Source organism: Oreochromis aureus, linkage group 6 (genome assembly GCF_013358895.1).
Source record: "Oreochromis aureus strain Israel breed Guangdong linkage group 6, ZZ_aureus, whole genome shotgun sequence".
NCBI classification, from domain to species: domain Eukaryota; kingdom Metazoa; phylum Chordata; class Actinopteri; order Cichliformes; family Cichlidae; genus Oreochromis; species Oreochromis aureus.
In genome coordinates, this window is record NC_052947.1 from 29978196 (window position 1) to 30003272 (window position 25077).

Sequence of the window (25077 nt, forward strand, 5' to 3'; positions counted from 1 at the left end):
CAATTTATTTCAGATAATAACAGGAAAAGGCATGTCATGCAGAAATTGCCACCTAAGATTTTTTGTGATGACTTAATCATCAATTTGACTCTTTTATTGTTAATTCCTTCATGTATTCCATATAGTCTAAAATGCCAAAACTGAAGCGATGATGTGAGAAGGAAAAGTACTATTAGTACAAACCTCCGTCTGCATTTCTCTGCTCTCCTAAGTTGTTTATTTAGCTCTCCCAGCTGTGTCCTTACATTAGAAAAAAAGTGGGCGGGAGCTGTTATCTATAATAGAGTAATGTTTGGCCCTGTTTTTTTAATTTAAGCATCCGTTTCCATCGTTAATCATTTAAACAAATGGAAACAGAAATAGTTGTTCAGTGACTCACCATCTATCTTATTATTGTTTGGGTACAGCTGGAGTTGAATCGGTTGCTCCGCGATTTTTTAATCATATGTTTGTAACCTCGTCTACCATCATCCACTATCAGTCCATCAGGGTCATATTCAGTCCATTGCTATACATGCTGCTTCAGTAATACATTTTACATTGCACATTAGCTCTTGGCTCTGATGTGATGGTATTTGCTTTAAAGTTCCTCCCATGAAATTTTCTTGTAGATCTAAACCAGACAAAATGTTCTCCAAATATTACTCCAAGTGGTTTTATTTCAGCATTTTTGCTATTAATGGCAATGGGCATGTGAAATATAATATAAATATATTTAAGCTTTTTCAACATCATTTCTTAAGAATTAATTTCCATTGTAGAGTTGTTATATTTTATTTCATACTGAATTATTTAAACCTTTGATTACATACACATGTGTGCTAATCAAACTTTCTTAATATCACTGTTATTACAGAAGCTCTGTTTGACTTCTGTGCCCTTCTGGGAATCAGCTGTTCCCCAAGCTGCCTCACTTGAGCCCAAGAACAGCTTTCTTCTTTTGCTGTCCAGCACTCGATGTCAAGCTGTCTTGGTCTCATGTGTCGGTAGCTCCTTAATAATCCCTCAGGTTAATGCTCTCTAATCCCATTAGAGCCACTAATAATAGTAAGATGGTACCTGGAGGAGCAGGAATCAGCAGATCTCAGAGAGAAAAAATCCTGCACAGTTCATTCTCTGCCTGCAGTTATGCTCATAGTGTTATGAAACTTGTATTTTGTATGTACTTTGGACTCTTTCAAGTTGGTTTGCACAGTGCATGCATTTCATTTGGTTAGCAGGAGACGATGAGAAGACTTACTGGTTTGCTTACTGATGGGACTAAAGATGCTAATTCTCTCTAATCCCCTTATCAACTGCTTACCTGCAGTGACGACAGCAAACATACATTCAAGCAAACTTTCACACAGTGTCTGCAGAGCACTGAAGAAATGTTCAAATTACATTTCTCTCATTTACTACAAGGCAGCAGAGGGCAGTGTGAGATAAACAGAAAACACCTTTCCATTAGTGCATGAATAAAGAAGGAGGATATTTTGGAAGTGCATTGTGTTGTCCTAGATTATTAATACTTTTGCTGTGGTTCATAAGTACATTTTTTTTAATGCTTGTTAGCCAGAATGCAAATTTCATTTGATTTATTTATGATAGAAATTGTAGCTGAGCTTTTCAGGTTTTTAGAGTGAGTCAGTGTGCAGCTGTGAATATTTTATTATTTATTTATAATCATTTTTAAAGCAGTGAGGATGATCTCAAGCAAATTCTTTAACAGCACTTTGACCTGTGAGGGTTTCTGCAAGACTTCACATGAGGGTTAGAAAATTGCCAGTCTAAAAGTGGTGATCTCTGCTGATTAATCCTGGCTAAGTCCCACAGCTCAGATGGTCAGGAAGAGAGAGAGAGAGAGAGAGAGAGAGAGAGAGAGAGGAAGAGAGAGAGCGAGAGACGTGTACTTTATGTCATTTGTACTTGTTTGTTGTTTAATTTGTATGTTTATTATAAAAAGGTGATCTGATTTTGCATCAGTGACATGATGGTCAATAGAATTGATGGGAAATCCATGTGTAAATGTGCTGATCTGAGGTCAGCATTTTACATCGTGGCTGTCTTCCAGTGTCTATAGTTTCCTGCTCGGAGAAGATGAGATCACCAAACTTGAACAGCAGCTTAGTACAATAAATTGTTTAGTAAATCTTTTAATAGCTATCTAAAGAATAGCTATACCAACATAACGAAAGCTGACCCCGAAAAGAAAAACAAGACTATATGCACTTACTGAAGTTATAGCTGTTAATCCAGAAACTGGCCTGTGCTGAGCTGGTGATTTTTTACATAGCACAGAGGAACTGCTTAACACTAAATATCACAAAGTTAGTCATCTAAAAGAAAAATGTGTGAAACATGTTTTTCAACTAATCTCATAGCATCACTTGGTGCGAGGAGCTCCACCTCAACTAGCTCTACATATACACATACATTTGTACTCTCTTAGGTTCTCTATTTTACAAATGTATTATTATAAATACCAAAACAAAAATTACTGTAATTCATAAAATTTTATTTAACACTATGTAGTCACAAATGTCACTACTGAAAATTGTGTCTTGGAAAATACAGGTTAGTTGTACATTTTTGAGTCTGCTGGCATTAAATTTAAAAAAGCTGTGGTGGATGGTTGTTGTGCAGGTCAGGTTTACAACTTGCAGAAGAATTTTATGATTAATGTGATATTATCACAATGTTTATAGAACTTTAAAAAATGACAACAATAATTTTTTTGGCAAGATATTTTTAGAAATCTCAAAATACAACATGTGGGCTGACACTGTGCTGCAAAAAGAAAAATTACTCCAATATTTACAATTTTATTAAATGTACATTACTAACACAATAGGGATTTTGTTACTATCATGACACATAATAAGAGCTTGGTAAAACTGTAAAATGTTATGTAAAATGCAAAAAAACCCAAACTTTATAAGTGATAGTTACTTGTCAGATTTCAGTATCTGATTAACAACTTCAATCAGAAAATTAATTGAAATAGAAAATGCTTCTTTCAAAGAGGGATTACCAAAGAACAGCTTCAGGCTCAACAGACTCTACAGCAGGCTGCAAGTGTCTTCTCTCATCCTGCCACTCTTATGAGCCATGTGAGCATTAGCTAACATGACCCAATGCCAAGCTGGCTTCTGCTTACAGTGCTCAGAAATCACGAGGCCAAGAAAGACAGGTGACAACAAAAGGCAAGCTTCCTTAACTTTAGCTTTGATCCTTCATTTGACCGTGTTTTTCTAATCGCTGTCATCACCATCATTATTATCATCATCATCATCATCACTATTATTATTTCATTTTATATTTTTTTTATTACAAGGGTAAAATGAATGTTGTGAAGTATTCACATCTTCCATCTTCAACCATCTTCATGGTTTTAGAAGATTGGCCAAAACTTTCTAAAATTATGTTGTTCAGCTGAGTTTAATAAGTCTAATGAGAAATATGACACAATGTTTGAACTCGTAACTATATAAAAAGAAAATGCTCTGACTGATAAGATACATACTTTTACTAGATTTAAATTGAAAACTGATCTCTATCAAGATTAGACACAATTGTTATTACCAAACAACCAGGTGGACCAAAGCACTTTGGTAGTGATGACTTCAAAAAACAATACTTAACCACCCGTGTCTTGGTTTAGCAACCTTAGCAGCGGCAGGTGTTTTAATTAAAGGGATTACCTGCTCAATCTCTGGAGACTCAGTCATGAAAACGTGCTATGTGTGGCATTTTGTCTGTGTTTGTATCTTTCTCAGAGACCACTTTAGTGCTCGACTTTGTTCATGAGATACTTGTTGAGTATAAGATGACTTTGTGGCTCCAGAGTGTGCCGGTTTAATGGTTTAAGCTTTTGCTTGGCAAGTGAAAGGTTGCTGGTTTTATTTCAGCTGGAGACATAAATTCCATTTTGGTGTTGTGGCAGGAAGGGTACCTGTTGCTAAAAACAAAAAAAAAAACAAAAAAAACTTGATGAAATCCAACATGTGGAGCTACCCGCTGTGGCAATCCCTCATGACAAGAGAGCAGGTGAAAGATGATTATGAAAAAAATAGTTCTTCTAGTTGTGTGAGTTAGAAAACCCTCTGTTGTTAAGTTTAGCATGTTCACTCTGTGTTTTTAAAACTCCTCATTTAGATTAACTGGAGACCATTTAGCAATAGGATCACACCAGCAGTGACACCAATGAGGTCTTGGACCACATCCAGTATTGAAACTGTACTTTATTTTGATGTCACTTGCATCATTTACACTACTTTATGGTACCATGACTTCCTCTTGCACAATTGTAACCCAGACAGGTTTCTGGACAACACTGTCATGATTATAAACAACAGACAAGCACAATCGCACAACAAATAGGAAAAAGGACCAGAAAATCTCTACTAATCTAATATTCGTCTAAATCTGGGGTTTTTTTGTTTGGTTGGGGTTTTTTTTGGCTGTTGCTTTGCTAATGGAGATATAATTGCACTCAGGATAGTAACTATATCCTCTCGTTTATCTTGTTCTTTGGAGGCTATTTTACCTTTAATAAGATTTTCCTCTTTGGAACAAAGTGAGTGAAAATACAGCATTATCATGTTTATACAAACCTGTCAGAAGTAATATTTTGGGAGACAACTTTGGAACAGTTAACACTGAGAATTTATATTATTTTAATTTGCCTTTCACCTTGGAAATGGTGCAAAAAATCTTCTATAGCCTTTAATATGAATCCAATTTGTGATTTTTTTCCCCCAAAGCCAAAAGGTTTGGTAGTTTGTATATATAGTTACGATAGTCATGGTTTGTCCTTTTAGTCTGTGTGGATGTTTTCTTTTCTTTGTTTTATTCTTGCTAGTTTTTCTGGAGTAAAATCCAGCTTTTTTGTTTTCTTTCACCACAGGTGTAGCTCAGTGGCACAGTGTGAGTTAGGACTGAGGGAGCTTTGACATGTATGTATGTATATAGCTATATAGTGACATGGCTGTGGTGTATATGCCATCTAAAAACATGGCTGGGATTGAGATTAGTGTGAGATCCTCCTGTGTGTGTAGTCTTCATGTTGGAAAGGTGCCTAAAATGTGCACTGGTTTACTTTCGCCATGAGGAAGTTTAAATAAATACTGGACATGAACAGCGTGATGTAGTCGCCACTGAAGTTATACATCTAAAATAGCTGGAATACTGAAAAAGAAGGTGATGATAAATCTTGAGTAAATAATTTTTATTCTTTTTATTTTTGCATAATTACTTGATTAATGGTGTCTTTACCACTCCCTGCTGTTAGAAATAATTTACATATACTTGATCTAAAAATGCCTTCCAAAGTGCTTTGTGAATAACTCAAGCTGAGGTCCTATTCTTTCCCCATTCCATCACCATTTCCATGTTTATTTTAATTAACATTTGTTTAAATGCAATCCAGTCCAGTGCCACAAATACAAAAAGTGTTTGTGGCATTTTATTAAATATACTGACTACATATTTAATATGTTTATTATATTCTCCATTACAGCAATCTATTATTATGTCTATTATTATATTTTTATTATATTATTGTCTCTGTGTTCTTTCCTAAAGGTAAATGCCCCAAGTGATGACGAGAACAAGCTTACGGTAAGTTTATTTGTACTGTTTTATATGCATAACATAGTACACAGCTTGCATACTTCACTGTATATTTCAAATCTTTCAAAAAGTTTTATTTAAAAATGTGTTTCTTGTGCTTTCATTTGATTTTTAAATAGTAGCTTAACATCTTATTATCTTTGTTTTCCCTTTGGAACATTGCAAATTTAATTTTATTTATTTAAAGAACTGAAGCTGTGACCAGCACTACCTGACAATGGTTTAAGACTATAATAAGCCCATGAGTGGACACAGAGAGAAAGAATGATGTGTAAAATAAGCGTGCATTTACATTTGAATCCATATAAACATTTGGTATTTGTGCTTTTATGTTTTACAGGCTAAACCCAGGCTGCAGAGGGAAGGCAGCTGTGCTTCTCTACACAACTCGCTGATGAGAAACAGCATCTTCCAGCTCATGATACACACACTGGATCCCCTCAGTAATGAGGGTATGAGTGAGCATGCGCAGATACAAATCACACACACTCTCACAAACATTATAATCCTCCCAAATTAGAAATGTTTCAAATAAACACAGAATGTGACACATACAATGTGCTGACATAATCATTACATTCCTTCACCACAACAAATTTAAATGTGACTTTTCTTGAGATTAATTAAAAGTTAATAACTTCAGGTTTCCGAGAAACAGATTAAGCTAAGCCCAAGATCAAAAGGATATCCTATGAAAAGTTTGTATCTAGGATTAGGCTTAAGAGCCTAGAGAGTTAAGAGAGTTGGGGAATGGCTGCAATCATAGCATCGCAACAAAGATGTACCCTTAGGCCTTCTCCTTGATTCAGAGATGGTCTTTCCCTTGGCCTCCTTGACTCCCTGCTCAAACCAGTGTTCCTCCCTGTCCAGGATGTGTATGTCCTCTATATTGAAAGAGTGTCCACTGGCCTGTATGTGTAAATAGACTGAGGAGTCCTGGCCTGACGAGGTGGCTCTTCTGTGTTGTGCCATCGGCTGAAACAGAGATTGTTTGGTTTCCCCGATGTATAAATCATGGGAATCCTCTCGGCACTATACTATAGTATTGTAGTACTACCGGGGGACCAGATCCTTGGGGAATTTTTGGTGCAGCATGTTTTGGGGTTTAAAAGCTACAGAGCCGCTGTGTTTAGAAAAAATGTGTCTCAGCTGTTCCGATGCTCCTGACACATAAGGGATTACTAAGGGTTTTCTCTTAGACAGTTGTTGTCCTTCTCTCCTGGATCACCTGAAGCTTCCTTTAGGTGCCTTCCCAGCTTTGACAAATGTCCAGCTGGGATAACCCTAGCCCTTTTTTTCCACTTCTTCCATGTACAAGTTTGCCACAGTGGGTGTAAAATGGGAACCCGCGGCATGCCCATATTTCTGCCTGTAGTAATGACCCTTGTATGTGAAATATGCGTACTGAAGACACAGTTGTAAGAACAAACACACTGTTTGTGCTGAGAGTGGTCCTGATGCTGAGGTTAGGGCCATCCTGAAATCTCTTATGAACTACAAACAACAGAAGTTAAGAGAGATGTAACATCATACGAGACCATTGTTTCATCTGCCTCCATAATGACACCATAGGCACTGATCAGTGGTCATGACAATTTACATGTTAATGATCATGAATCTGACCTCACAGCCCATTGTTCATTCAGTGGGCTAGTTTCAGTCATTGTGCAAATATACTTTTTATAAGGTTGGGGAAACCTGCAGTCAGCTGAGACTGAAGAAGTCACTTGGATGAGTGACGAAACGTTTCTCCCAATGAAAACGCTACGACTAGATGAACAGAATCAACTTTTTGGGATTTCCATAACTGGATGGTTGAGCTTGCATTAAGACATGTTGCATTAAGGATTGTTTCTTTTGTTTTAGGGCATTTTAAAGAGAAGGCTTCAATCCTTCACAAAATGGCCAAGAAGAAGTGTAAAGAAGATGGTCCCACTGCCAACGGAATAGGTGTGTACCAGTGAACACTGAAACGCCAACGTACTTTTGGTCAACCCCCATTGATAAAGTAACAAATTAGTTGTGCAATTATTTATCAGTTTATAGATGAATGATTGAAACAGCACACACATTAATCAATATTTTAATTTAAAAAATAGTGGAATAGATCATGGGCAGGCTACACAAGAAAAAAATGTTCAGACAATAAAGCTTTGAAAAAGAAAACTGAATGCTGAACGAGAAGACTAAATCTTTTTTTTTTAAATGTTTTCCCTCATTAATGTAAGTGTCCACGTGACTGTCCCTTGCTTCACTGATGTTAAAGAAACTGTTAAAATGATACAAATTTTTATATTTTTATAGTCAATGATTGCATTAATACATTTATGTGTCAGGCTGTAATTTAGAGAAGGTTATTTTTTCTGGTTGTGGATTAATTTCTGATTTATTTCATTCGATACATTTTAGTTGAACAGCTGATCTGTTATCATCCAAGAATTTTTGCACAAAGATGCACAAACATCTTTACACTTGTAAAAAAAGGAAACAAAGAGATCATATTTTCTTTTTCTCAGTAGAGGAGATCAAATATGATCTTTGATTACTTTATTGGACCACATTTCTAATTTGTTATTTTAAACTATATTATAATTAATATTGCTAAATTATTGCCATGATATTGTTGCTCTTTTTTATTGCCAGTATTGTCCCTCTATCTTTCTTGTTTCTTTTTTTTTGTTCCAACACACCTTTTAGTGCTTTTTTTAAGCACGGTTTTTAACTGTGCTATATAAATAAAATGCACTTACTTTTTTTACTTACTTTCTACCTCCAGCTGATAAAAAGATCACAAACAGTACAAATGTTGCAGTGGAAGTTACACCGCCAATGAATGGTGCTGCAGGAGGAGATGGGGTATGGAAGCATCACTCCTTTTCACAAGCAAAATATTTGACTTACTTCTGCTATAAACAATCAGGAAATTTAACTCAGTTATGTTTGCCCAAAGAACTATGTCCAAATATATTTATGTACAACATAGGTACAATATTACAATGTAAGGTCATGAACTAATCCTCAGGGTGGTGAGGAAGATGAAGACGAAGACAAGCCTTTGAGCCTGGCATGGCCTGACACCCCCAGGAAACAAATCACCTACCTCTTGATCCTGCCAATCATCCTCCCTCTCTGGCTCACGCTGCCTGATGTCAGAAGAGAGGTAGATATACACACAACCAAATATAAAAATACACACTGAAACCCTATTTGAAAAAAGAGTAGAGCTCCACAGCTCTACTGGATACTACACACAGCTTTAGTTTAGGGGTATAGAGTCGTGCTTTGAATGATCCCTACTGCTTGATTTTACATTTTAAGTTAAACGAAAAAGAAGAAGCTACATTGATTTATTTTATTTTTTCAGACCTCAGAAAAGTTCTTCCCCGTCACTTTCCTCGGCTCCATCCTTTGGATTGCGTTCTTTTCCTACCTGATGGTGTGGTGGGCTCATCAGGTATTTCCCACACAACACACTCACAAACAAATGTTAGAGTCTGATTGTTTGCAGCATACAACAACCCTGTTGTCTATACACATTATATCTGAGGCCTTTCTCATCAGAGTGCAGCTGTCAGGGTGTTAAATGTGTGACCGTGGGAACTAATCCTGGCTAATCTGTCTTGAGCCACAGTCAGATCAACCTGGAGCACTCTATTTTAAGAGCACAAGTGCAGCGACAGGACAAAAGCACAAGGTTACTGACAAAGTGCACCTGCTAATTTAGCTTCTACAGGTGCAGCGCGCCACGTGAAAAAGCATTGCCAAAAGCAGAATAAGAATTAGTCATTGTGCTCTCACCTTGTCCCATGTATTCAAATTGTAAGTGGCAGTGAGTAAATGTGCCACATTTTTCCCTGTTTTGTTTTTTTTTTCCAGATATTGAAAGCCTCATGTCATTTTTAGTTTTTAAAGCAGCATCCATGGACTGACTCCTTTTACATGCAATATAATTGTTGTCTTATGTTTGTTTTGATGAAATGATTATAATAGTTTATTGAAATAGGATTAGATTACATTTAAATATTATTATTTGTTTGTATTGCAGAGTCAGTTCAATGCATGCAGCTGAATGTGCGTTATCCAGAAATATTTGATAATGAAAAAAAATGAGGTTGGATGTTCTGTGTGGGTGTTCTCCAGGTTTTTCACAGAGACCAGAGACATGTATGTTAAGCTAGTTAGTGATTCTGTATTCCCCATAGTTGTGAATGTGAGTGTGACTGATGCTGTCTTTTATGTTAGCGCTGCAACAGACTAGTGGTCCAGGGCCACGTATCTTGCCCTATGACAACTGGGATAGGCTCCAGCACCAGTGCAACCCGGAAACTACTGGACAGATGAAAATCAACCGATAAAAAATAAGATGATTAGTACCAAGAAATAAGACAATATATCACTCTTTTAGCCAGGGACTCTTTTCTTTATCAGCTTCATGTCTATATGCATTATCTACTATGAAGTTATTTTTAGAAGTGTTATTAGGTTGATGAAAGTAATGTTTCGTGCATCGTTTTCAGTAATACAAGCCTGAATGCATGAAACTGCACAAAGCTAGAACTGGGCATGTCTAATCAGCTACATTTATCATCTGAAATACACTTAAAATATTTTTTCTCGGTGATTTTTCCTGATACAGAAGATATTTCTCAATTTATGAAATTCTGTGTGAGGGACAAGAGTGGCTGATACAGTGTGAAACACACACACGCAGACTTTCAAACCCTGGTGACACTTGTTGACTAAACTAAATATGAACTGCAATTACTGTGAACGTGTAGGGGCCCTGTCTTTCACTTTCATGCATACGTCTGAATGACAGAGTTATCATAAATATAACCTATGTTTTCCTTGACAGAATGCTGTCACATTAGTAGATTCAGGTTTTGTGTGGCTGAAAAGAACTGAAGATCTGATTTGGCCTATTTTTCATTTTAGGTTGGAGAAACTTTCTGGATCACAGAAGAAATCATGGGTTTGACAATATTAGCAGCTGGCACTTCGATTCCTGACTTGATCACCAGTGTGATTGTAGCTCGAAAGGGCCTCGGTGACATGGCTGTGTCCAGCTCAGTGGGCTCCAACATCTTTGACATCACTGTGGGGTGAGTGTGCCAATAAACAAGAACACACAAGCCATTCATTTTTAAATGAGAATATGCCAAGAAAACCCAATTCTTCTCTGTTGTCTTTTCTGTGCCTCTGTCCTCCCTCCAGTCTGCCATTCCCCTGGCTCCTTTTCAACATTATCAATGACTTGAAGCCAGTGGAGGTGAGCAGCAATGGCCTGTTCTGCGCCATCGTCCTTCTCTTCCTCATGCTGCTGTTTGTCATCATGTCCATAGGCGCTTGCAAGTGGAGAATGAGCAAGAGTCTGGGCTTTCTTATGTTTTTGCTGTACTTTGTTTTCCTCGTTGTCAGTGTCATGCTGGAGGACAGAATTATTGTTTGTCCCGTTACAGTCTGAGGGAGGGACTCTGGTCAACTGCTGGTCAAACAGCAGAAATTAAGCATAACAGCTCATATTGACCATTACATAAAACAAACATATACACTTAATATGCACACAGTAGAGGTCTGCATAGCCACTCTCCACACACAGACATACAAGTTTGCACCCACACACACACACACACACACACACACGGTTGTTGATGTCAGCTAGGCAGAAGCCGTGACATGAATCAATCTTGCAAATTCAGGCTGGTTCATCACAGGCGTTTATCCGTGGAAAACAGACCTGTGCTTCTTTTATGGACTTCATGCCATCGAATAAGAAGAATTCTCTTTCTCCGATGTGACTGCAAGAAGTTTCTGTTGTTGGCTGAAATATGCTGAAAATAATTGATGGTCTGTGAAAGCAAAGCCAGATTGAAATGTCAGCTGAAGATCTCAGAAGAAATTCAGCTGTTTGTTTTTGGTTTGTTTGTTTGTTCAAACAAACCAAGTATGAGACATCATTACTTTTACAAGCAGATATTTAGTATTTAAGATCATTATGAGGGCGATGTCCAATACCCCACCTACTTTGCTACATCAGAGAAATGTTATGTGTTTTTAAATACATTTTGGCATTTGGGGTCATATTTGGCAGAATTGTTACCCATCCACTGACATCTATTGTAGCATATATCAAATACTAAATAGTTGCTGTACATGGATAAAACTGGCTAAGGTTGTCAGTACTGCCTAAATATGTATATCCCAACTATCTATAACGAGCTTGTGAGCATGACTTCTTCGGTTCAGGCTGCCTTTACATTGCATGACTTTAGTGAAGGGTTGATTCCCAGAGATGCAGTTTGGACAACGAGTGGTGGACTAAAGATTAACAGAGGTTGTTTTATTTTACTTGTTAAACTTCAAGGTTATTTTTTCAACTTATATGTTCCTGAAAAAAGAGTGTTCAATATAAGTGATATCACTGCTTTTCATCTGTATTATTTTGATGTAAAACAACTAATGTACTGTAAAAGATAACACAGATTTGTGTTATTTCTGTTAGACTTACAGGTTGTAAGCCATTGTTCAGTTAGTGACATAACGCTGAGTAAAAAGCATGGCATTTTACATCCCTACTAGTAGTAAGACAATACAGTACAATGTTTCCATTCAATTGTTATGTAAATGTTAAAAATGAAAAAAAAAACAAAAAACATTTTTCTTCGGGATTGAATGGAAATGTTTGAGGAGGTTGTAATTTTAAATAATTACAGAAAAATACAATAAAGAAATGTTAAACTGAAGAAAGGCTTTTACTTCTTTGGCATTTTTTCTGATGGTGCGAAATTTCTACTCTATTGTTGTTGTTTCATGAGCAAAATCCAACTGCTGTGGCCCATTTAGTAACATGGGGCCTTGCTAAAAAGGCAAGTTAGTATCCGTATTGTCCATCTTGAGCATCTTGCACCACCTGTTGCTACCTACCGCCTGTCCTCATATACAACATAGACCTCAGATGGCTTAAAATCTCTTCTAACCTGTCCCTAAATACTCAAAATAAATAAATCACAAAAAAAAATGTTCAAAAGGAAAAATTCTTTTTCCCTCGGTTCTCAGGAGAATTTGAAGCAGACTTTAATCTGGGCAATAATTTATAATTCTTGAAGAAATGAAAAATAGTTTATCTGAATTTCAGGAGCATGTCCACACCACAAACAATGCCCTTTCGGTCATACACCTATAAATGCCTACACATCTATTTCTGCACTCCTTTCCATTTTTCTCAAGTCAGCCTCTGCCGATTCTTCCCCAAACCGTTGTCTCTGGCCTACCTTGTTGCTTCATTTGAATAAAGCTTTGTCATTTGGGTTGGGGTCCTTGCTAGTTAGATGAACTGTAGACCATTATTACCTCCCTCTGCTGTTAATTCCTGGAAGTGCAAACATTAGCAGTTAAAACAAGTAAAAAATAAATAAATCATGGAAACAATATAGCACATCATTGTTAAAATTATTCTTGGATTTTTTTTATTCTATATGCTAATATTGAAAAGATGTCATGAAAAATATCTGCTTTATTCAGGTACACATATATGCATATATATTTCTGATTTTTCTTTTCATTTTACTTTAACTTTATTCTTATTTTTTTAAATAAATTTTCAATTTATTTCCATAAAACTGATACCAACTATTCTGAACGTCAAAATGTGTGTTTATTGTGTATTTTTATGTATACTACTTTTTTGTAATTGTTAATTGAGACTAATGTGATTGTAAGCTTTTGTATGTCAAAGTCATAACATACAGCAGCTTATAAAACTCAGCACAATGTTCTCAGACTCCAGCTCAGATTTAGCCAGTCTATGCAGTATCACTACTACATTTTTCGTGCTTTGATGGATCATAAGAATGTGACGAATGTATGAATGAGTGCATTTAGAAAAATTCATTCTGACCAGTTTCAACAACAATGTTATAATGTTCTACTTGAAACATGTATTATACTGTAAAAACGTATATAATTTATCTCTGTATAAAATGTTATATGGTCAAATAAATAAAAAAAAAAATCAATGTTGGTGAACTTTTTTAGTTAATATTAAGAAATAGATGTACCCGACAGCCTTGTCAGCCTAATTTAACTGCAGTATATTTGCTATTTGTGAATGAAAATCATATGAATTACTCTACAGATCTTGGAATACTTTGTCTGCTAGATTCTTAACAAAATGTGACATTGGCATATTTAAATCACCTAAACAGGGAGGTCACTTTACCACTCAACCGTCCTCATAACACAGATTAGCAGTGTCATCCATCAGGATGTGGTCTGCTTTACATAGACACAAGCCTCTTACAAAAGCAGGCATGGCCCGCTGCAAAGACCAGCGAGATGTAACCAAGATTAAATGGACAGCTGAGGACAGCAGTAAAGGTTGTTCTCGGGGGATATCTGAGGACATTTACTCACTACCTATAAATTTAGTTAGTGAGTAAATGTAGTACCTGTCTGCCAGTTAACAAACTACAAATAACCCCAGCCAAATTCCCATATCTGTATCAAGCGTCTTTGTCAGTAACTGAGTAAATGAGTGTGCTATTGATTCCTATAAATGCTATAAAAGAATGATCATTTTTGGGGTGGAACTGTTTTAAGACTACAGAAGTTGATGCTACAGACACTCAAGTGTGCAGATGCATTACTTCTTTAAGCAATAAAATAGTATTCAGTTGTGCTAATCTGAGAAGCTTTTGTGTAACAGAATGTTCAACTGGAGTGGTGGTTCCTGAAAACAGACCTGTGTAAGCCTACAATAATATAACATTAAAATGATATAACATTTATGTTTTCATAACTGACTCTATTAACTAGTAATTGTTATTTCTTGGTCATTTTGTCTTGTTTTGTTTTTGTGTTTATTTGGGGGGTTTTTTCAACCTTTATTCAACTAGGAAGTAGAAGGATTCTCTTGCAAGAGTGTCCTGGGTCAAGAATGTCACAAAACATGCATCAACCCATGCATGTTTTGTGACACCTGAAAGAGCATGCACACAAAAGGGCTCTATTACTCATAGTAATACTCATGCCCAACATAGGCTAGGGTGTATTAACTTTCTGTGCTATTGTTTATTCTGTAGTTGTCTCAAACGTCCTGCATTGCTTTGAGTTATATGTTAGAGCTTTTACTGAGTTAGGGAACAGATTGCCATGTACTGTCTATTTCCAGCATAGTGCTTGGGATGAAGAGTCAGCTACTGCTTTAAGAGAATTAGAAGGGTCAGTCTCATAGGAAACCGATTTTTTAATAAGGTTATAGAAATTTAGGTCCAGTCAAAGATTTGCTGGTCATTTGGTTACACTGAATTATCAAGAAACTCTACAGATATAAGTATGATGACATTTAAAATGTGCTTGTTAGGTAGTAACTGAATAACTGAACGGAATATAACTAATGTTGAGTGTGGAAACACACAAACTAATGAGTTTTGCCCTGTAAAGGTTCAAGGGCATTAGGTCAGTGAAAGTCGTAATAGCATGAGTGGCATTCTGGTGCAGCGCTAATGAGTTTACAATCTCACAAAACCAGGATTAAGCAAGATTTATAATTTGAAATACTATATTTAGAAGCCATTAGGGGTGCTAGTGTTTTACTTTTGTGTAGGTTCTTTTTCATATTGGAGATAATTTTAAAAAAAGAGAAAAAAAAGCACGATTATTTAGGAAAAAGAGTTTTGAATGGTGTGAGATATCATATTAGCTATAATTCCTCTGACTAATACTTCTTGAAATTACAAAATAATTAAAAAAAATTACATTCACATTTCCATGACGCTTTCCAGTCAAAATGCTTTACTCCTACATTAGTATGACAGGACTGGTTATATAATAAATTAATAATAACTCAGCAGAGGCACAAGCTGATTGTCTCCAGGCCATGCTACACTGATGCTGTAATTTGCAGTAATCTTTAAGAAGTTTACAAATACAAAGCTCTTCTTTGATGTTGGCTGTGCTTTGCTCTCTGCCAAGACGATCTCACATAACTTCGCTAATATTGAGGTCTGAGCTCTGGGGAAGCCAATTCATGACTGATAGTCTTCCAATGTGTGTTTTTCCATTTGGGAATGTTTTTGCTGCATTACCAGTGTCTTTGGGATCATTGTTATAGGAAATGGTCTGGTTCTTATGTAGCACTTTTCTACTTGAGTATTCAAAGCACTTTATATGACATTACTCATGGACCCATTTAAACCCATTCATATAATAATAATAATAATAATAATAATAATAATAATAATAATAATAATAATAATAATAATATATAATAATAATATAATTTTTTTAAATGCTATTTCTACTTAAGTGCTTTCCATCTAATATACAGACTACAATGAAAGCATCAGAGAGCAACTCGGGGTTCAATATCTTCCACAAAGATACTTTGGCATGCAGACTGGAGCAGCCTGTAATGAAAACACCAATCTTCCAATCTGAGCAGCTAATCAGATGTTTTCCAGATGATAATACACAGTGGATCAGAATCTTACCATACTTTTTCTGTTTGTACATCCATCAATTTTGACAAGACCGCTGACTAAAATGTAACCCCAAACAATGACAGTGCCTCCCCTGTGTTTGACAAATGACTGTAGGCTCTGCTTAACTCTTCTTTCCTAATATCCTACATCAGGTCCATAAAACCTGTTGATACTGAAGGACCATATGCACCTGTCAGGTCCTGGGTCTGGTCTCTGTTGTTTCTTCAAGACATGACTTTCAGATCTGTTCATATGCTGTAGATAGTTTAGTTTGTGTTTAAGGCCTGACAATTCTTTTAAATGAGAATAAAAAGTCTGGATAGTTGTTACTCAAGAGTAACTGAAAAATCTTAAGAAACTCTGGCTCATTGGGAGCTTTTTTTCTTTTTGACTGAGCTTAGAAAATAATAAAAATGATTGGAAATCTTGAATTTCTGGTTTTACGATCACTAAGCCATAATAATCAAAATGAATATGCAATATTTTATTTTATAAAGTGTAATCAAATAGATATGTGGACGTTTTTGAATTCAGTTACTATTAGTCCGATAGCGGTGTGCTTTAGTCCACACGGGGTCAGACAGAAGGTGGCGGTATTGCCCCGAAAGCTGTTTGACAATCACCAAAAGACCCAAGAGAAAAAGAAGCCGGAAGCATACAGCTGTCAGTTTTGTAACAACAATCTAGTGCTGGACTTTGCATGGAGCGAGAGAGACTGGGGCAAGTTCTGCAGAGTAATTTAATTCATTGCTCTGCCGTGATCGCTGTGTTTAGAGAGCATCATGGATCCGTCACAGGCCGAGACAGTGGATGGTGGTGCTCCGAGTCCCAAACTTGAGCTTTCCCCGGCGATGCGGGCTAAAATCGAGAGGAACCGGCAGCGGGCGTTGATGCTCCGACAAGCCCGTCTTGCGAGTCGTCCTCTGTCCGCTGTGGAGGGCGCAACAGCGGCCAAAGTTTCCAAGACCATCGACTCCGGAGCTGGGTTCTTTATCGAGGAGGAGGGAGACTTAGAGGGAGAGCAGAAGATCAAGGTAGTGGTGCATCAGCCAGGTGTGTGTTTAGTTAGACAAATACTTGCTCGTCTGGTACATACATTATATACCTTTGTTCTTGATCACTGTGGGTCTGCGTTGTGTTTTCAGCTCCGGTGATTGAACCAGAGTACCTGATGTGTGATGAATGTCAGAAACCCTTTATGGACTCGTACCTGAGCAACAGCTTTGACCTGTCTGTGTGCGACAACTGCAGGTACATGCTTACACACACACACCTGATGTGTTTGCTGCAGTTTATGTGCACAATTAATACGTTTATATTTATTAGATTTATTGGGCGACTTATATTGTAAAACTTTGAACCATAAACACCTGCAAGCCTCACTGATTTCCGGTGTTTAACAGCTGTTTACAGTCATGCTCTCCTGCCATAAGAAAGAAGAAAGAAACAAAAAACTAAAACAAAGGTTAAATCTGTGAAAATTATTGTTATTGGCTCATCTTTTTACTACAGAGAACTTTAAACACTGGTGACCCCTCAAGCTATCTTGACTTGCTTTTTTAATTTGCACATAAATTAGATTGGATGAAGGGGTGAACTTTCGTTTTCTGTAATTCCAATTCAGCTTTAATTCACTAGACTTCCTGCAGTTTGCATTGCTGGTTACTGACAGGAAGCCCACTTTTCATTCTGTGATATTTTGTTATATTTTAGTTTAATGTAATATCAGATGATCATGTGCATTTACCTGTAATTTGGAAGTGTAACGATTCCAGTGGTGCAGCCCAGCTTAATCTTGTATTAAAATACAAATTATTTCATATCCCAATGTCCCAGTAATATACAGTGATCAGGCATAGCATTATGGCCACTGCCTAATATTGTGTTGGTCTCCTTTTTGCTGCCAAAACAGCCCAGCCCGTCAAGGCGTGGACTCCACTCCACTAGACCTCAACCCCAGATGCTCGTTGAATTGAGATCTGGAAGAATTTGGAGGATGAATTAACACCTCCTCATGTTATTACTGAACTTTTTTTTTTAACAAAACTAAACTCAGGCTTCATCATGAAGAAATAAAAAAAACAGTAAGATTTGTTGTCATTTATTGTATTTGTTTGTGCATTTCATATTGAGCATTAAGATAATTAAATATTTTGTGCTGGTATCCATCACAATCTACGTATTTAGGGGCTTTAAAGTGCAATGTTTTGGTCATTTAGTTATATCAAACCTTTTTGTGTAGAGCTGTCACTTTTTTTTTAATATATTCGTACAACTAAAGATCTATTTTAAACCTATTTCCTTTTCAGGGACAATGAGGAAAAGCACAAGCTGATCTCCAGGACGGAGGCTAAGCAGCGCTACCTGCTGAAGGACTGTGACCTGGACAAGAGGGAGCCTCCTCTCAGGTTTATACTGAAGAAAAACCCCCATAACCCACGTTGGGGAGATATGAAGCTCTACCTCCAGCAGCAGGTATGAAAATATGTGAAGATATTTGTGCAGTTCATACAATTATTTTTGACTTATATTTAGGTTATGCTAGTGTTCTTTAGTATTCAATGTTATGTGGCTAGACTGCTCACTGTCAACTTAAATATAATATTTTTATCTTAAAAAGCTTAATGTATGTGAAACTTTATTTATGTAAAAAAGTGAAAAAGTCATTAGTTTGCAAATCTTCCCTAAAAACAAGCAGATAATTGTTTTTACTTTTTTTTAAGTTTACAATGTACAAGTTTCATGACACAAACTTACCAGTTAAACCAACCACTAAAAAAATAAGGCTCATTGTGCAGTGTGTGTTAAAAATATTTAGTCATTAGATTTATGGCAACATGAATAATGTGAAAAGATTATTACACAAGAAATGAGAGGCTGAGCTTTGAGTAAACCAAAGTACTGCTAAATGTTCAGTAAATGTATTAAAGTGTATGTTTTGTAGATTAGGTAAAAGAGAGGTAGCCTCAGGATCTAATATAGTGAAGCAGATGGTAATCGTCATTTAAACTTGCAGTCTGTCTAATGAACAGCAGGGGGCGACTGGTTACAAAAAGATCTATGAAAAAAATTAATTCCCACTTGGTTAAATAACTTATTAATAATTTTGAAACATTTAATAGTTTATAATCGGTTGTTTAGAAGAAAATTGTTTTTAAAGTAGGATTTACTGGCTACAGTGTGGCTGACGAGTCCTCAGTTTTCCAGATCTTAGCTTAGGGTTTCAAGCCAAAACCAAAGATGGCTGCAGCAAAATGCCTAAATTTCAACTTTAAAGCAGAATTTTACAATTCCAAGGGGGACATCATGGTGCCAGTGTCCATCTTACCTGTACAGTCTATGGTCCTGGTAAAAGGTTTTTGTATATTACAGGTGGAGAAAAGATGTATGGAGGTGTGGGGTTCAGAGGAAGCTCTAGAAGAAGCCAGAGAAACAAGAGAAGAGAACAGAGAGGTGCAGAAACAAAAACGCTTCAACAAGAAGGTCAAAGGTTGGTGTTTGCTTTGAGCCAAAATTCTCCCTTTCCAAATGGGTTACACTGAGTACTGTTAAACATCAGCTGTGTGTCTCTGTGCGTGTATCAGAGCTACGCAGAGCAGTAAGGAGCAGTATGTGGACCAAAAACACCACCGCTCACCAGCATGAGTACGGACCAGAAGAGGTTGTAGATGAAGAGGAAGACCTCTACAAGAAAACGTGCCAAACTTGTGGACACGAGCTTAGCTATGAGAAAATGTAGAGACATCCACAAACACTGTTAAAGATTGATGTCTGGTGCTTCGACAGGAAACACAAGTTTCCAAATTCCTGTTTGTATTTTTTCCATTTATAATAAATAGCAATAAAACACTCAACCTAGATCACATAATAGGGGCCAAAATCACCATTGTATGCCACACATTAGCAGTAAGTTCTTTTTTTAAATGGCTGTTGCACTTCTTAGCTTGATTGCTGACTCAGTTGTATTTTTAGCCATACCTTTGCACGTTGCTTTTCCTTGTTCTGCATCATTTGAAATTTGGCAAGTCAAGGAAAGCATGATACTGAAAATTTTTACTTAAAATATTGAATTGTAGGTCTTCCTTGTGACAAATAGGACATTTTCCAAAGCTGCTGCCTTCTTAGAAAAAGTCATATTTTAGGAGGGCAGTTATGAAAGTCAGCAGCTGTTGCCAGATGTCTAAGACTAGGAGTTCACATCACCTGCTGTAGTTTTGTTTTCATCATTGCTTTATGCTCAAGGCATTCTGGCAGTCAGTCTGCCAAGAGTATCAACTTTCAATTGATAAAGACATTATCAAATAGCACTGGACAGATGCACCAGTGCACACACTTCAGCCTGGTCTGACCATTGTGAATTTTCACATCTTGGTTTTTATAAATGTAATTTTGTATTAGCTTTAAGGAAATGTGTAAATTTCTTTGTAAGAATGTAATTAAAAATTCACCAGTTGCAAAGTTCTGAAAATGCTTTATTTTTAGGCCACTTCTGTTAGCTAGGTCGACTGTAATGCTAATCTACAGAGCAAAGCTGTAGTTCCTGATTAGTGTGCAGCCAAATTGACTACATTTCAGTGTTATGTGAAGAGAATAGGTGGCTTTGGCAATTCATGCTATTGTCTTAGTCTTCTACTTCCTCCTAGCACTTTCCTTGGGCTGAGAAAGGGAAAATTAGATTCAAAAGCTTTGTCAATACAACAGTATACAGCGTACCAAAATGCTGTTTCACCCCAAGCCCCCCATGGTGCATTTAAGTATATAGACGATCTCCAAGAGAAAACTAGGATTTACAAATAAGTAACATGCTAAGTTTCGGTAAAATTAAGGGATTCTGCAAGCTAATGATTTGCCCAGAGGGACAGAATGAAATTACAGCGCAGGAAAGTAGTAAAGTGAAACTAGCAACCCGAATTCCAGGAATGCAGTTGACGTCTAGCCCTTATTCGAGTTTACACTTGAGAAATTGGGGATTTGACCATTTTAAATGTTGGAAAACTTTTGTAACGTTTTAGTTTGCTGTGGTTCGCAGGTGCGAATTTGATTTGCCCAAGTTACCCATGACTGTTGAGTACCATTGAGATCATTCCTTTATTTAAATTTTCAACATGAATTCAAAACATACATAGTTTTAAAATTCAAAGGCTTTCTGGACATCAGGGCTTTGAAAAACAAATTCATCCTCTGTTGCATCAACCTTCTCACCATGAGTGTCACTCTAGATGGGGAGGGGGAAGAAGAAGAAAAAAAAAAAAAGTTTAATCAGCTTTCAAATCTGTTAATGTAATAATTTTTTTCCTCAACTTCAGATTACAAAGCTTAAGGCTTACATTATAACTGTTCATCCACACAGCTAAGACTTACATCACTAAAGTACTTCTCAATTATGTTATGTGCAGCCTGATAAACCATTTCATTGTCATGGTTCTGCAGAATCTCAATGCGGTCCAGTCCTCCCAGCTCTTCAATCAACAGGCTAAGCTTCTCCATCTCACCAAGCTTTTCTGCAGCCTGAAAAGTCACAGCCAAACCCCCCCCAAACCCAGCATCATTTAGACTCAAATCTCACTGCATTTTAATTTTCAGTTACCCAAATTAATGCATTTTATAATCTGCTACATCTTCTGCCCTCACCATGAAGATGTTGTTTATGGCATCCAATATGACCAGAATGACTTTAGCATCTTTGACCTGAAGTAGGTTGATGATTGCTTCCAGAGCACCACTCTGCACCAACTGGACCACCTGCTCCACAGTAGCCCCACTAGTGAAGTTTGTCACAGCCCAAACAGCTTCCCTCTGAGTTTTGAAGTCACCCTGAGACGAGGAAGAATAAATATTACAAAAACAGAACAGATAAGCCCATTGTTACAGTGTGAAATTGGACAATTTTCTGTATTAAAGAAAAACAAAAAACCTAACAACATACTGACGGCTAGCTTACTCAGAATCTGAACGGCACGAGTTTAAGTTGCAAGCCAACTTCCAGTGTTGATTTCAGCCCATTTATCGCGCCTTTACTTGGAAAAGAACTAAACTCTTACACTTCATCATGGCCTTTATCCACAGAGTGATGGCTCATTAAAACTACGTTGGATCAAGTAACCCAGTAAACGCAAAGGTAGTGTACTCACAATTTTACACTTTAAATCCAGACTACAGATTGAAGGCTACTCACATTTCTCAGTAGATTTACTAGAGGAGGAAGCAGACCACAGGTGATCAGCTGTTGGATTTGCTTGCATGGACCTGCAGCAATGTTTGACAAGGCCCATGCTGCCTCCTTCTGAATACTGGCCTTTGGATGCCTCATTAACTTGGGTAAGACATTTAGAACTCCAGCATCAATTGCAGTCTGGGTCTGGAGGTCAGAGCCACTCACTGTGTTCCCAATGGAGCGGAGAGCTGGGGTCTGGTTGTCAAAGATTAATAAAAAAATTAAATGAAGTGATCATTCATATTCACATGCAACACTGAGTAATGACGGAGGGGAAAGTATTAAATCTTCGCATCTCATGTCAGATTTTTAACTTATGCTCAAGTGACAGACCCTCAAGTTCAGAGTTGTTAAATTTGTGTACGTGAATACTACCATGACACCGAGCTCCTGGTGACTCATGAGCTCCACCAGTCGAGGTACAATACCAGTTTTCACTACAATTTCAATGCGGTCATTGTCACCATCAGAAAGGTAGGAGATTGCCCAGCATGCATCAGATAAGATGTCCTTGTCACTTAGATGAAGCAGCTGGACCAGTGAAGGAAGCATCTACAGAAGCAGAAGACGCAGCTTATCAACTGGTGGATTTGGAATTAAGATGTGCAATCTGATCACGTGTCAATACAACAGTTCCTGATCTTACCTGCTGGACTGCAGACAAGGGTGGAAATGGATTCTTGTTTCGACACAGGTTGGACAGAGTCCATGTCAGGTTACGCAAATAGCCAACCTGCAGTTAGAGTCAATTACAGTGCAGTTTAGACTTTAAAGTTTCTTTCACCATTTTACTAGTTATCAGATAAGACCATTTTAGTTGAAGAATCATGGAGTTGAAGTAGGATAAGTAACCTCATTAGAACTTATTTCACCACATTTGACCAATTTGATGCACTCATTGGCATTTCCTTTGAAAGTCATCAACATGAATTACTATAACACTAGAACCAGTTAAAAGGCAGTCAAGTTCCTTTGTGGGAACTTGAGTTTGACAAATTAAAACCGTATATTTTTCAGCATAATGCATTTAAACCAGTCATGATTTGGCAAGGTGGTTAAAGTGCAAAGCTAAACCTATACTCTACCAAGTGCAGGACAATCTCAAATCCAGAATATTTAGAAGTTATTAGAAAAAGAGAACAACAAGCACAAACAAAGCTTGTATAAAACTGACCGGTGTGTCAGGAGAGATTCGAGACAACAAGGCTGGGATGACATTGCACTCAATCAGGACATCGCGATAAGTTGCACCATCACCTGAGGAGTAGTTACATTGTAAGCATAAGCAACAATGAAACTGAAGTAGACGTCTGGATTTTATTTTCCATATTCCTTTGTTTAGTGGGAAGACCTCAGAGTTGCTCAGCAACTGAGGCGCTTTTTGCAACTCATCTCACATTCCTCTATTCAACACCCCGTTTGTTAGAGCAAATCCAGACATGACAATACATTGCATTTAAGATTTAACCTGCAATGTTCCCAAGAGCCCAGACAGCCTGTTCACTAATGTGCAGCATTGGCGAGGACAGCAAAGAGATGAAAGCTGGGACAGCCCCATGTTCCACCACCTGAGGGTAGACACACACATTTAGTCTGCTCTGAAAATGGCTCGAGGAGGTTATAAGGTTAACCCAAAGCAGACATGTGACATGTCAATATAATATGTTGGATATTGACAATATCCAACATGTTGATAGATTACTGTGAAATCTGTCCAACATAACATTAATATCAGACAGCTTTAATACCTGCTGTGTATGCCAAGAGGTCCCGGAGGCAATGTTTGTTAGAGCCCAAGCTGCTTCAAACTGCAGAGTTGGCTCATCGTCCATAGACAGGAAGGACACAAAGTTAGACAGCAAGCCAGCATCTATAATCTCCTTCAGAGGAGGGTTACGCTCTTGAGAAAGCAGCTTCCTGAGGAGACGATTAAAAAAAATAAAAAATATAAGGTACACGCTTTACTTCGCTCAGTTCACTTGTTCCACTTGTACCCAATAAATTCTTGGGTGTCATCAACATTGTATAAACGCCCATTACGGTTTCCCCACAGGTCCCATGTGATCCCTGAAATTGATGTTTTTCTTTACAGACAGACTGAGATGGTAATCATCTGTGAGATGGCAAAGAGCAAGTGTTACATTTGAAGACAGTATCAGACAGATCATAATCATCCCTGAACACTCACCGGGCTGCCTGACAGCCTCGGGTCTGGGACTTCCTGCAGTCGCTGTTCACGTCTTTAATTATGTCCTCAATGGATAAGTGGGTCACCTGGATTACAGGTATGTTGTTAGAGTCTCTGCTAGTTTTAGTAGAGTTATTAAAGGTTTCTGGAAACTTACCAGCTCGTTGGGGATGTAGTCTGGAGACAGGGCCTCCTCGTCCGGGAGGGACGACAGCGTTAGGTTTCTTCTTTTCAAGAAATTTTCATTCTTGTGAGCTTTGCGCAACTCCACGCACTCCGTGATCCTTTTCTCCCGAAGTTTCTACAGGAGTAGATGGTGTAGTTCAGATAAAATAACCCATTACATAGAACCTAAAAAAAATTATAGTCAACTTACTGCTGGATCTTTCCCCTTGTTTTTAAATTTGGAGAGCCGTTCGTCGGTAACGTTTTTGGTGGGCATGTTGGTCTTTGAGCGCACGGTAATCCAAGCTCCTGAAATAAAAACTCAATAAAACCAACCGCCGTGTGATTATATTTATCAAAGCCGCCTCAGGTGAATCAAGTTAGATGTGATTATTGGAGGAGCCGTGCTGATTCAT

At 37.4% G+C, this 25077-nt stretch overlaps 3 protein-coding genes across 3 annotated transcripts in view; 2 read left to right on the forward strand and 1 right to left on the reverse strand.

Moving 5' to 3' along the window:
- Positions 1-11197, forward strand: part of LOC116310554 (sodium/potassium/calcium exchanger 2-like) — a 13554-nt gene extending 2357 nt beyond the window's left edge. Inside the window, exons 2-9 of the mRNA XM_039614038.1 lie at positions 5566-5601; positions 5954-6065; positions 7480-7563; positions 8390-8469; positions 8636-8773; positions 8978-9067; positions 10549-10715; positions 10828-11197. Of these exons, the coding sequence (XP_039469972.1) occupies positions 5566-5601; positions 5954-6065; positions 7480-7563; positions 8390-8469; positions 8636-8773; positions 8978-9067; positions 10549-10715; positions 10828-11077 (957 nt within the window). The 3' untranslated portion in view covers positions 11078-11197. The remainder of the gene's footprint in view (positions 1-5565; positions 5602-5953; positions 6066-7479; positions 7564-8389; positions 8470-8635; positions 8774-8977; positions 9068-10548; positions 10716-10827) is intronic.
- A 5540-nt stretch (positions 11198-16737) lies between these two features.
- xpa (xeroderma pigmentosum, complementation group A) lies at positions 16738-20562 on the forward strand. Its single transcript, XM_031727395.2, has 5 exons — positions 16738-17147; positions 17240-17345; positions 18404-18569; positions 19467-19584; positions 19679-20562. Exons 1-5 carry the CDS (start codon positions 16877-16879, stop codon positions 19831-19833), a joined length of 816 nt encoding a protein of 271 aa, XP_031583255.1. The 5' UTR covers positions 16738-16876; the 3' UTR covers positions 19834-20562.
- A 601-nt stretch (positions 20563-21163) lies between these two features.
- Positions 21164-25042, reverse strand: kpna7 (karyopherin alpha 7 (importin alpha 8)). Its single transcript, XM_031727396.2, has 12 exons — positions 24873-25042; positions 24654-24797; positions 24497-24582; positions 24057-24225; positions 23777-23876; positions 23483-23565; positions 22955-23041; positions 22684-22860; positions 22270-22503; positions 21726-21908; positions 21456-21602; positions 21164-21309 (listed from the first exon to the last, which is right to left on the reverse strand). Exons 1-12 carry the CDS (start codon positions 24936-24938, stop codon positions 21223-21225), a joined length of 1563 nt encoding a protein of 520 aa, XP_031583256.2. The 5' UTR covers positions 24939-25042; the 3' UTR covers positions 21164-21222.
- Between the last annotated feature and the right edge of the window lie 35 nt (positions 25043-25077).